Raw genomic sequence first — 13,978 nt, forward strand, 5'->3', positions numbered from 1 at the left:
TGGCCAGTAAGGGGATAGATAAATTGATGATTACCAGTTCTGTTCATTCCCTGTGAAGCATCTGGCATTGGCCATTGTCAGAACACAGAACACTGGGCTAGATGGACCATTAGCCTGGCCATTCTTAATGTTCTCATAAATGCTTTCACCTGGGTGGTAAATGGAGTTTCACCAGGGAGCAATTACACCTTTACTACAGGATCTGCAATGTCTCTGCATTCCCAGAAGGAATTGGAAGGTTTTGGTGATAATTTACTGAGCCTCAAGTAGTTTGGGGCCTGATTTCCTGAGAGATCATTTCTCTCTTTACGATACTGTCCCAGTTAGTGGACAAGTTTCATTTGGAGTTCTTTTCAACCTGCAGGAGACCACTGCTCAGATAGATATTCCTGAATTTGGATCACAGTTTCCCCTTGAGCTTGCCAAAGATTGCATTTATTAATTTTCTATACATGCTGCAAAATCCCCCAAGCTTTTGGAGAAGGTGCAGGTGGAGGTCTTTGGTGATTTGGGTTTAAATTAGTATCCTTATTGTATCTCTGATCCTGCAATTAGATCTACTAACATGTGGAATTGCAATCATCTAGATCACTGTAGTCTTCAGCTGGGGATCCTATGGGCCTAGAGTTTCAAATTCGTGGATTTCAGAGCAGGATTTTGACTTATATTTGCTCGATAATTATTTACTTTTTACATTATAGTGTATCAATGTAAGGGACTCCTGCAAAGATTGTCATACTTGTAAACAAAGAAATAAAATCAAAGTGCAAAAAAGAGGCACAAGCAGGATTTCTTCCCACTGTGATTCACCTTTAACAAGTCAAAAGTGATACTGCACTACATCTGTCACCTTCCTGTCTAATAATGGTCTATAAAGCTTTAGCTGCTTTCCTAGATTATTAAAACCAAAGCCACGTAAAAAATCCTCAACATGTAGTGTTAAAAATAGAAGAAATCTCATTAGTTATGAAAGCTACATAAAATTAATTATAATATCCCATCAAACAAACAAAACTAAGAAAAAATGGAAACAGAAGCAAGAGCTGCTGCTGGAAAATAAAAAGCAGTTGTGCAGATAAAATACAATTCCAGTGTTGTTGTGCATGCAAGCCTAGCTGTTGTACTTAGAAAATTAGAGTTGAAATGTTGTGGGCCAGATCTTCAGCTGGTGTGAATTCACATTTCTTTATTGAACTGAAAGGAGTTGTACTGATCTATAGCAGCTGAGAATCTAGCTCATGAAGTTTATTGGTGTCATTTCTTAGTCCATTTGGATATTGCTAAAATAATATCAACCAGTGTGCAGTTCTCATATGTTAACTGTTATTCAATAGGAAGTGAAATCATGAAAGACATTATTTTTAGAGCATTGAATGGACAAAACATGTCATGTTTTTGGGCTAAGATGATACTTGCTGCTAAATTGTACACAGTGCTAAGGGTTTTCCCTAACTGGATAACTGAAACATAGAAGGACCAAGAGAAACCACTCTACAGAAAACACCAGTTTCCATTACTTTCATTGGCCTGATTCATTATGAAAATAGGAAAAGATTAAATGAAAACCATTCTAGGATATCACAAACCATACAGGGCATAAGGTTAGCCACAACTGTGGGTGTAACACAATTTTCCCCCTTTTTCCTTTCAGCAGGCAGACGCATCTTCACTTCCTGCCACTGTTCCAGACTGTCTGCGGGCTGATGTTAGGATCCCTGTTGCTCAAAGCCAAAACTGTTCCGACTACATGCCTGATCTGAACATCACCCACGGTTTCCTCTATCCTCCCAGTCAGTAGGATTCTTTTTATAGCTAATGTTTAGTAAGTCTTAAGCAACTGGATGTGGGTTTGTGTTTAAAACATATCTAAAATGTGAAAACAACCTGCTGGGAATACATGTGCTGTGCAGAAAAAAAGGTTTCCATTGGCTGTGTGTTGACCAAAAGCAGAAAAACTACTATTATAAAGTCAATACATTTGCAAAAGCCAACCCCAGATCCATTCTAACCCTACCTGAATACTTTTAGTTCAGAAGATTTAGGAGTACAGGCAGTCCCCGACTTACGCGGATCCAACTTATGTCGGATCCGCACTTACGAACGGGGCTTTCTTGCCCCAGAGGTCGAGGTGGTGGATTGCTACCTGCGAGCTCCGGGGCGAGAAAGCCCCGTTCGTAAGCTGCTCCGGTGCCCCTGGTCTGCTGGAGACCGTCTCCAGCAGACCAGGGGCACCGGGCGGGTTCCCGCGCTTCTGAGGCTTTGCCAGAGCAAAGCCTCAGAAGCGCGGGAACCCGCCGCTGCTGTGGCTTCAGTCCCGGTGCCTGTGGTCTGCTGGGGATGGTCCCCAGCAGACCACAGGCACCGGCGGGGTCCCGCGCCTCTGAGACTTTGCCAGAGCAAAGCCTCAGAGGCGCGGCACCCCGCTGCCGCTGCGGCTCTGCTCCCCGTGTCCCTGGTCTGCTGGGGGGGGGGGGGCACACTAGCTGCGCCCCCCCCCCCCAGCAGTCCAGGCTTTTGTTTTGGACCCTGGGGCAGAGCAGCTGGGGCGCTGCGGATTGGTCCTGCAGCGCCGCTCTGGGCACTACTGGACCAACCCGGCAGCACCCCAGCTGCTCTGCCCCAGGTCCTGATTCAGCCGCTGCTGGTCCGTTTCAGCAGTGGCTGAATCAGGACGCCTGGGGCAGAGCAGCTGGGGTGCTGCTGGGTTGGTCCAGTAGCGCCGAGGAGCGCTGAAACTGACCAGCGCTGACTACAGGAAGACGGAGGCGGAGTTGCTCTGCCCCAGGCTTCCTGGAATCAGCCGCTGATCAGTTTCAGCAGCAGCTGACTTGGGGACGCTTGGGGTTCTTAAATTGAATCTGTATGTAAGTCAGAACTGGCGGTCAGTTTCAGCAGCGGCTGAATCTGGAGCCAGTTCCGACTTACATACAGATTCAACTTAAGAACAAACCTACAGTCCCTATCTTGTACGTAACCCGGGGACTGCCTGTACTTTTAAAAAGGAAGACATGCTGGATATGATTAAAACACAAAGAGACCACAGTGGAGTCAATAATCTGGATATATCTCCATATTTTGATTTTCTTATGTTAGTTCTGATGTATTGGAGCGGCTAGTTTTGTCATTCCATAGCCCTTTTTGTCCATCACAAAGCTACCACATAATTTGGTATATCTGAGCAGTCTTTTCTTGCAGGGCCTGCATCCCAATGGATCCATTGAAATAGAAATGGATCAAATAAACGCATCTATTAAAAAAATGTATAGGTTGCTAAAAAGTTGAATAGGTTTGATATGACAAAATCCTGGGGAATAGATGTGGCATAATGTGCTCCTCTCTGCCATTCCTCACAGATTAAATTTTCTTGAAAATATTTACAGGAGGGTGATATTTTATGGAATGTCAGAGATTTTTTTTTTGCCTATCCCTTGGTAATTTTTTCCAGTATTACACAGGACAAGCCACCAATCCTGTTCAAAGCACTACAGCATCCTCCAGATATTATATCCATGTGTATGTATATATGTAATTATGTATCATTCATGTACGTATATTTAGTTAGTTCAAATATTAATGTGAGATTTTAATTAAAGAAATCAGCAGTAATTTGCCTTTAATCTACAGTGATGCATAAACTGCACATTGTGAAACAAACTTCATGTATATCAGTAATTAATGCATGTTTCATTTTTTTGTAGATTTCAATGCAACTGCTCCAGAACAATATGATGCCTTACTTACCAGCAATATTGTCCCCATGTATAAAGAATTCAAAAGTAGGTTTCGAAGGGCTCTGCTAAATACTTTCCTGCAGATTATTAAATGGCAATTGACTAAACAAAGTGAAGAAAAAATTAAAAGATTTTAAACATTCTTTTCTTAACTGATCGTATTCAGTATACCCTGATCTAGTACAATTGCACCAAAAAGTTGTTTTTAAAAATAGCTAGAGAAGATTTTAAAGCACATCCATTCTATTCATTTACTTTACTCTTTTCTTTGGACAACCCTACTTAAAAACTGTTTCTTGCTAATTGGCATTCCTTACTACTAAACTTCACAGACATTCTTTGCCCCTCGCTACTGCCTTTGAATCACTCAGGTGGTGCAAAGAGAGAGAGCATAGACTGGCTGCAAAACTGTTGCTGGGGTTTCTCTTGGTGTAGGGAATAAAGTCTCCAGTAGATGTACAGATGGAATAGTTGGCTTCTATTTTATCTTCTCATGACCCCATGCAGGCAGAGAAGTAGACAGGTTGGAATTATTAGCCAGCTCTGCGATATTGCTCCTACTTCACCACAGAATCTCATCAAGCCATATCTTTATTAAGGAGATTTATATCGGGTAGATGTGCTTATTGTACAACTATAATGAACCCTGAGGTTATTCCCCTCCCTCTATCCTTATTAGTAAGCATGAGGTGTGACTTGTCTACAGATGCATGTTTTATCTAATGGATTTTTTTTTAAGACAAAGAAGAATTATACAAAATGCTATAGGAAATAATCAAAAAGAGGAAGAAAATAAAAGTAACCGGACTGCTTTTCATAGTTCATTCATATCCCATGCGCTCAAATCACATAGAACAAAGAAACTCAGAACAGCAAAATGTGCTAAATTCCAAAGGGAAAATAAATAACTAGAGACAGAACACCCTATCACAAGAAATATAAAATTTGCTGGCCAATTACTGCAGATTATAGATTACATCATTAAGAAGCAAACAGAAAAGAGTGTTTTTTTAGCTAGACTATCTATAACCGTGCATTTATCATCTCTAGTTTACATTGTAAAGATAAACGTTTAATTAAATTACAGAAGTACATTAAGTTAAATGGCCCACTGGTATTTGAAATGTGTTCAGCTGGCTCCCAAAAAAACACCCTCTCAGCACCTCTTGACACCTTTGTCAGTAATCTCAGCAGAGAAGCCAAGAACTGATAGGCATTGAAAATGAACTCTCTTCTCAGTTCAAGAATTTGCTTTCTACAAATTCAGGTTGCTGGACTGTGTGGAGAAGCTTGCACTTGCATAACCTTTGCCACATCTCTTCCATAGGTGAACAGAGTACATTGGTTTTATTAGTACCCGTTTCCCTCTAAGTTCACTTAAAAATTATGCATTTTAAAAATATATATGAAATATAAAAGAAGTTGCGGCAATTTAGCTTGGAAAAATGTGATGCAGAGAATGAAAATGTCTTTGGCAAAAAGTGAAAAAATATTTGCAGGCTCAGTCATATAATAGAGGAAGAACATTTTGGAACTCGTATTAAATATGTTCAACTATCATTTTAATGACAGAGATATGGAACTATTTCCATGAGGTGCTGCTTCTAAAGTATGCTACTGAGAGGAATGGACTGAATGTGGTCAGTGGACCAGTGTTTGACTACAATTACGATGGCCATTTTGATGCACTTCATGAAATTACACAGTAAGTACAAAAAAAAAAGGTAACTGTTATGTTCCAACCATATTTCATTCCATTCCACACATATTCTTTCAGGCTGAATGACATCTGTTACAGGTTAAGAGAATTTAAAAAGATCAAAAGTAAAGAATCCATGAGAGAAGCATCCAGTGTCTGCATCCTCTTCAAGCTGACAGAATCCTTGGGAATGTAAAGTTGTACTATCGAGAAAATAGTCTTATCAGTTACATATTTACATGCTGATACTACACACACACAGATATCAAACAAACAGTGTACTAATCACATGAGTTACAGATGCATGTGATGTAGCTGGCAACCTTGATCTGCTTCCCATGAAAATGCATTTTTGGGGAAGGACTTTGCAACATTGGAACATCAAAATACCTATATACCTATATCAGCTCAAAATACCTATATACCTATATCAGCTCAATCACCTATGTAGCTCACTATTGCCCTCCTCACAGTGCCCATTGTCAGATACATCAGCAAGAATGAACAGAGCAAGGAAACGTGAGTGATCCGGGCCCTGTCATCCAGTCCCAGCATTTAGCAGTTGGATATTTAGGGACATCCAGAGCATGGGGTTGCAGATCTGACCATTGTGGCTAACAGCTTGTGGAACTGTAGTAATTGGCAGTGCTATAGTCAAGGCTACACTTAATGCCACATCTATCAAGGATGTCTTGGAAATAATAAAATCAGTTCTGTCATGGTGCAGAAGGGTGGACAGGCTGGAGATTCCGCCTAACCAAAATGCTGTAATGCCCAATCAATCACATGACACTGTCTACATTTTTTCCACAAACATGTTTTATCCTGCACAGTTAGTCTGACTATACTGCACAGTTAGTATAAAGTGCCTGATGTGTAAGTGGAAAGTCAGGGTGCATAGCACATCTACAAGTCATTCAGCACCTCACAGATCAATCCCCACTGGGCTAAAATATTGGAGTTGAGAAATTTTTCTTGGTGAATACTAAACTGATTTAGCTTTATATAGTTGGTTATCAGGTATCCTTTCCTCCATGGCATTTCAGATTAGGCATTGTCAGCTCTCCCCACCACACTAATTTTCTCTTTAATTTTTTGCAAATTAAACTTCATTATATATTAAATTGTTAAGAGAATGGAATAAAAATATCAAACTTAATCCTGCAAGGTGCAGTGCACTTTGGCCCTGATCCAGCAAAAGCTCATAAGCACCCACTTAACTTTATGCATGTGAGTAGTCCCATTTGATTCCAGTAGGACAATGCTTAAAAATGGCTTCTAAAGCTACTGACCTTGCTAAATATTCAGACAAACTGAATATAGGCTGTTTTCAAGTTGTACAATTCTTCACTAATGTGTGTGTGTGTGTCTATAGATACATATGCCATATAATCCCATTGATCAATGTTTGTGAATTGTAATACTATCTTCATGTTGATGACTATCAAACTTATCCCTTAATTAATGTTATTTTATAGGCATGTAAACAACACACAAATCCCTGTCCCGACTCACTACTTTGTGGTGCTGACCAGCTGTAAGAACCAGTCTTATACACCATTGACCTGTGCAGGCTCCTTGGATGTTTTATCTTTTATCATTCCTCATCGACCTGACAACAGTGAAAGCTGTGTTGTAAGTATTGGTTTTGTCTCTGCCCAGTGTGTGTATATGAACTGTGATTCCTACAGAATTGCTTCTGGGAGAGGCCTTTAGATTCCTGTTTATTTAATTCAGTCATTCTTGATTTAAACCAAAACCAGTCAAGAGTGAAGGATGTAATTATTACAGCTTGTGAGGAGCTTGTTCATGTTGTCAGGTTGAGTGGTAGCAGCCTTGAGTTCTGAGTTACAAGAATTATTGGGAGGGTGAAAAGCTGGGGCATCAGGGAGTGAGCAGGTGAGGTAGATTCTAAAGAGTGAGACAATCAAGTAGGGAAACTACTAGCCTGCCATTCAGGCAGCAAAGAAGGATCCTGTGGGTGTCATGGGCTCAGAGCAGCTGTCATTCAGCAGGTGGCAGGGCCAATAAGAGCTACAGAATAGAGATGACTTAGATCAGTCCTCTCTGGCTATGTCTACACTTGTGGCTTCTTGCGTGAGAAATATGCAAATGAAGCTAAGCGTGGAATATCACCAAGCCTCATTTGCATACCTAATGAGCTGCCATTTTTGCAGAAGAGGCCCTTGAGCTGTCTACACTGCCCCTTCTTGTGCAAGAAAAACCCTCTTGCGCAATGCCGTTATTCCTAAAAATAATGTAGTGTAGACATAGCCCCTGTGTTTAGAGGGTTGCAGAAAGGAGAAGAACTAGTTTATGAAGAACTAGCAGACTTACCTGGGTCCTTCAGGGCAGGGGGCTGGAACTCTGGGGAATGCAGGACTCAGGGCAGGACCTTGGAGATGTGTGTATTGGGGAGAGTGTAGGAGGCAGGGGGTGGGGGTACAAGGGTGAGGGCTGAGGTGTGGGTGTGAGTGGGAGCTCAGGGCAGGAAGTCCCATCCAGCATGGGCCTTTTCTCCCCCCTCCCCAACCCTCCTAGCTCTCACAGCTACCAGGGGCTCTTTTCTTGCCCCTCTTGATTCCCCCCCCCATCCCTTTAGCTGCCAGTGACCCTTTTCTCTCCTTTTCTCACCCCCTCCACACCCGGAGCCCAGCTTCAAGGGGCCCTTTTCTCTCCCTCACCCCCACCTCCGCTCCCAGGCACCAGGGTCCTTTTTTTCTACAGCCTTCCCTCCAGCACTCCGGCCAATAGGGTTGCCAGGTGTCCAGTTTTGAACTGGACAGTCCAGTATTTGAGCTTTCTGTTCAGGAAACAAATTGAGAAAATAGAAATGTCCAGTATTTTCTAAATATGATGTAATGTAGATTGTGATGTCATGTCAAGTGTGCCTGGTATTTCTGTTGAAACCATCTGGCAACCCTACCAGCCAAGGGCTGGGAGGAGGGAAAGGATTTGGGGCAGGGGATACTTACTGGTGTGCTTGCAGGCAAGACGATGGAGCTCCAGCCCTGCTGGCCACTCTTCTTCATGACACGGCTGCCCCTAGTGGACACTCCCATATTGCATCCCTCCAAACTGCAGCCCCTCTCTTTTGTATGTTATGGGAAACTGTCCTGTTCCCCGGAATTTCAGTTGTCTTGGCACAACCAAACTTGTTCTTAGACTATTTCAGTGGTAGGACAGCATCAGCAAGATTACTCCCTTGGGCATAGCTAAGGAAAGTATTACTTCTTGTTTTGTCTTTGGCTAATATTACCAGATAATGTACTTTTACATGAATGCTTTTTCTAAGATCGAAATTAATAGCCATTAACCTTGATGTTTAGTGGGACACTTTAGAGTACAAAGTAAATAGGGGCATGTCTACACAGCAACATTATTTCAAAACAATTAACCTTGTTTCAAAATAACAGTCCATGTCTGCACAGCCAGGAGTTATTTTGAAAGACTGGAGAAATTCTTACTCCAACTCCTGTAACCTTCATTGTACGGAGGAAGAGTGCTCTTTCAAAAGAAGTGCTGTGTAGATGCTCCCAGTTTTGAAATAAGCTATTTCAAAATGAGCTACGCAATTGAATCTCTGCTGTGTAGACGCACCCTACGTGACAACTAGAGTCCTGCAAATCTGTGGGTATCTGCTTTATGTCCACAAGTATTGGATGCAGGCCTGCTGACAGTGGAGGCAGGGGCAAATGGGGCAACTGTCCCAGCAATTCAAAAGGGCCTAGGGCTTCTGGCCGCCAGAACCCCAAGCCCTTTATATTACCGCCAGAGCGCTGCATGGCACACTACAGACCCCTGAGTGGTGCGCTTCCGAATAATGTTGGGTAGTGCAGCTCTAAGGGGGCTGCTCTGGCCCTGCCCCTTCTGCCCAAGACCTCCCTTTCGGAATTAGATTCCCCCCTCACCTTGTCCAGGGACCCACTGAGTCTATTGGCTCACCTTGGTGGATGCAGATATTCATGGCTCATTTTTGCGGATACAGATATGGATATATATACATATATGCAAATTTTGTATCTATAACTCTGCACATTTGAAGATATCTGCTTTATATTTGGGGTATCCACATCCGTGGATATGGATATTTGTGGATAATTTTTGCAGATACAGATACAAATTTTGTATATATACAATTTTGTAGATGTTTGCTTTACAACTGCAGGTATCCACAGAGGTGGATATGGATATCCATGGATCATTTTTGCAGACGTAGATACCAATTTTGTATCCATTCAGGGCTCTAGTGACAGCAATGGAAAAAAAGTTTCCATCCTTTTATGAACAAATCTCTAGTAATAGTCCAAACATTATGATGATTTTAATCATTTCTCTTAATACTTTATTTTTCTTTTATTTATTTTTTTTGGCAAACAATAGAAAACACTATACTGATTTGTAAGTGGAAGTGGAAATGTTATTCCACTGTATTTTGTAGTTGAAGGGCTACTGAAATTCAACAAAATATTTATCAGCAGCATTCTGCTTCTTTGTCACTTCTGTTTGCTTACAATCCTCTCTCAAAGTACAGGTTATTCCTCAAAGGTCCTGATATTATTCTATACATTCTATTCTTACATGCCACTATCCAGCCTAAATAATGAATTAAGTCGAGTATAACTAATTGAAAACAGTAATATCTGTTCAACAGAGTAAATCGACATCAGGAAAGAGATAAAACATTCATTTGATCGAATTCAAACCAGACATCCATATACAAGACTATATAGATTTCCAGGAAGAGAATGGAAAGAGATTTATCAAGTGAAGGCCTTTGCACCATACAAGGCTTTTCTGTTGTTTGGCAATGTGAAAGAATAACCAGTGTTTGACCTTTGCATGTTTTGCTTTGGCAGGATGGGCAACCAGAATCCCAATGGGTTGAAGAAAGAGTTCAGGCTCATTCAGCACGTATTCGAGATGTAGAACTTCTAACTGGCCTTGACTTTTACCAGGATAGAGATCAACCCCTCTCTGAAATTTTACAGCTCAAGACATTTTTGCCAACATTTGAGACTATCATCAACTGAGCGTGTGTCAGAAACGTGGGGAAAAATCTAAGTAAGTCAATTTTTCCTGCAAAGAAAAAATCAGTACAGTTCTTCAGTTGATCAATAAAACAAACTTGTAATACAATAAATGTAAATTTTATTTTTTTCTCAATTTTTCCGTCTTTTGTCATTTATTAGGTATGAGGTTGAAAGGGGCCCTTTTAAAATGTTGACTGCCAGATAATTTTATTTTAAAGAGTGCTAAAAAAATGTAGTGTACAGAAACAGGAGATGGTAGGCAAACTCCTACTAGCTGGTTTTCTTACTGCCAATTCAGGGGTATGGTTCTCTCTATTTAGTCCGTTGTTCTTTTACATGTTATAGAGGGCACTATGATCAATACCAACCAAGATAATCACAATTATTAATGAGGGCTATGTTTTTATTAAAGAAAGGAAAAGAAAACATTAAACAATGCAAAGGATAAACTGGTTGCCTCCATTACAAGTTCTTTTATATGTCTCTCCATGGATAACTTTTAATGGAGATTATTCCACTTCGTGAGTGGGGGGGGCACTTTTCTCTTAGAATACTTTGATCTTAACTCACCATTTCCTCAAATTATTATGAATTCATATTTAATATCTTATTGTATACTTAAAACTGGTCATAAAGTGGCAAAAGAATTTAAGGGAAGTGAAGCTTGTCTAGTTGTTAATAATCTAAACTACTTTGCCCAACAATAAACTATGAAAATGAAGATAGTTAAATTAGTTACTTAAAGAAGCCATTTCAGGAGCTGTCTGAAAACAGACCACTTATGGATGTTAAGAATCCTAAATCCACAGACATCTCACTATTTCTCTGCTTAGCCTCTGTATCACATCTCCAGGAATACATAGGCTAACCAATAATTTTTAAGGCTGTGTCTACACTGTGCATCTTATAATGGTGAGGCTGTGCCACTCCAGCGGTACTGGTGTAAGGGAAGCAGTGTAGCCACTCTTTGCCACTGGGAGAGCATATTTTAGTTAATTTCCTCTCACCAATCAATTTTCAAGCTTTTGGTTTCATGCCTTCAGTGTTTTCTTAGGGTTTGTCCACACTGGAAATATTACAGTAGCAGAGATGTAACCCAAGAGTACGGGGGTGGTGTTCCTATCAGTCAAGAGACAGTAGCCAGGTTCCCAGAATTGACCTAAATTGTCTATACTGGAGGTTGAATTGACTAAACTACGGCTGCAGGGCTTAACTCGAAATAATCTATGCAAATTGAGCTACAACAATTGCCTAGCTTATTTCGAAATTGGGAGAGTCCACTCAGCACCTCTTTTGAAATAGAGCTCTCTTCCTCCGACTTCCCTTACTCCTTGTACAATGAGGGTTACAGTATTTGGAATAAGAAGTCCTCCGGCTTGACAGTATTTCAACATTATTTTGAAATAACTGCCTGCTGTGTAGCCATGGACTAAGTTATTTCAAAATAATGCTAGTTATTTCAAAATAATGTTCCTGTGTAGATGTACCCATAGTCTCTCAGGGATGTGGATTTTTCACATTCCTGAGTAATATAGCTGTGTCAACCGCACCTTTTAGTGCACACTAGGTCTTACGTGACACTTTCAGGTCCTTCATAAGAAGTCTGTTTTAATACATATGCAACCTTTCTTTACTTGGTTCCGGAGGAGAGGCTGGGGGGTTGGGTTACATGGGCAGGGGGAAGGAGTGGGAGAACAAAGGGTTGGGGGGTATGAAGAGGCTGGGGTGGCTCTGGCCAGGAGATTTACCTCGGAGACTCCTGGCCAGCAGCCCGGCAGGTTTCTCAGGCAGGCTCCCTGCCTTCCATATCCCTGCACTGGATGTTGGGCCATGTGCTTCTGTGAACAGTTGCAAGTCCGAGGCGAAGGAGAAGTACTTCGCACACTGCCTAGTCTTCAAACAGGCAGCTCCCATTGGCCAGAAACTGGCCAATCTGTTCAGTGTATCAGGCCCCAATTCAGGACAGTGTGTGTGTGTTTGTGTGTGTGTGTGTAAACTTTTTCTGCTGTACATGTTTATAAAGAAATCCAGAGCTAGGAAAGGGAATATGGCCTCTGGAAGAAGTGTTATGATTCAGGAAAATAACTAATTTCTGTAATCAATTAATAGTATGTAAATTTTGAGTATTACAATCAAATATGTAGTTTACAATTCATGTATACTGCATTTTGGTGCATTTGAGTTTAAAATAACTTTGCACACAAGAGTGTGCTAATAGACCCTGACTGTTGACTTGGTCTCAGAAAGGGAACAGGAGAGGGTTCTGAACATGAGCAACCTGAATATTCTAGTCCAGGGGCTAAAGCACCGTCTAGAATTAGATCCAGGTTCAACTTCCTGCTGTGCCATAGGCTCTTTGCTGTAGGAGAGTTCTCAGCTAGCCTAGAGCCAATTCCTGCAGTTCCAACCCACAGCCCCTGGCAAACCTACTGTACAGAAACTGTCTTGACAGTTCATCTGTACCGTCAGATATTCCCCAATATTTGTGTGTGTCAACCTTTTAGTTCTTCATGTGGTCCACAGACCTTCTCTTAAAACTAACATCTCTTGCTGTTTACAGAGACAGTCATGGGGAGGATTTTCCTCACTACTAAATTCAACAAGTGAGTCTAGTCAGAAGTAATTTGAGACATGTCTAGAGTTGGGACCCATTTAGTGGAAAGTTTGTGGGTTGTTTTTTTCCTTCTTTCCCTCCCTTATTACCAGAAGTTTGTGCCTGCATCACTGGGATCTGGAAACTGATACTGTAGTTCAACATGTTAATGGGTTAAATAACTGGACAAATCTTACAGTTTACTTCAGTGAAATTTTTAATTATCATTTAAGTATTATTTACCCCGTGACAAGGATCCATGTATTGATTGTGTGTAAAAATATAAATTTGACACACTGTACATTATACTAATGAGTCTCAATATTCTGTTAGTTTTTTGATTGCCACTACACATGGGGCAGATATTTAGAGACAGCTATCCATGAAGACTCCAAGATCTCTTTATTGATGAGTTCAGCTAATTTAGACCCCACCCTTGTGTATGTATATTTGGGATTATATTGTATCAGCACGTGCATAACTTTGTATTTACCAATATTGAATTTCATCTGCTATTGTGTTGCCCAGTCACCCATTTTTGTGAACTCACTGTTTACCCTTTTTTTTTTTTTTCAGATCATTTATGAATGTGTTGAACAGCACTGGTCCCAGTACAGACCCCTGAGGATACCTCTGTTTATGTCTTTCCATTCTCACCAGTTATTCCCAGTCTTTGTTTCCTATCTTTTAACTGGAATACCGGACAAAGCTTTCAACTAAGGATCCTTAGTTTACTTTAATGACAAATCCTTTGTAATCTTTATCACTCTGCCTCTGCTTATAGACAAACTCTCTGCCTCACTGGCTGCGCTGCTCCCAGCTTTCAAATTCATCACATATCACTTTTGACATGTGTTGCAATTAAGAGCTCTGTCTAAGGATAGGATGAATAGACTCTTGGTACAAAATTCAGGTGGGGGAG

The 13,978-nt window shown here is 41.0% G+C and overlaps 1 protein-coding gene across 6 annotated transcripts in view; it reads left to right on the top strand.

Annotated features, from left to right (window-relative positions):
* ENPP3 (ectonucleotide pyrophosphatase/phosphodiesterase 3) overlaps positions 1-13,771 on the top strand; it is a 75,149-nt gene extending 61,378 nt beyond the window's left edge. For 4 of the 6 annotated variants that reach the window (XM_075924190.2, XM_075924185.2, XM_075924184.2 and 1 more), the window contains 6 exons: positions 1,652-1,790; positions 3,699-3,776; positions 5,304-5,436; positions 6,909-7,065; positions 10,290-10,494; positions 13,633-13,771. In XM_075924190.2, coding sequence (XP_075780305.2) covers positions 1,652-1,790; positions 3,699-3,776; positions 5,304-5,436; positions 6,909-7,065; positions 10,290-10,463 — 681 coding nt within the window. In that variant the 3' untranslated portion in view covers positions 10,464-10,494; positions 13,633-13,771. Of the gene's footprint in view, positions 1-1,651; positions 1,791-3,698; positions 3,777-5,303; positions 5,437-6,908; positions 7,066-10,289; positions 10,597-13,632 lie in introns of those variants that run through there. The other 2 variants (XM_075924188.2, XM_075924186.2) reach the window with 2 other exon arrangements.
* The last annotated feature ends 207 nt before the right edge of the window (positions 13,772-13,978 follow it).

Source organism: Pelodiscus sinensis, chromosome 3, assembly GCF_052426305.1.
Source record: "Pelodiscus sinensis isolate ZL-2025 chromosome 3, ASM5242630v1, whole genome shotgun sequence".
Classification (NCBI taxonomy): domain Eukaryota; kingdom Metazoa; phylum Chordata; order Testudines; family Trionychidae; genus Pelodiscus; species Pelodiscus sinensis.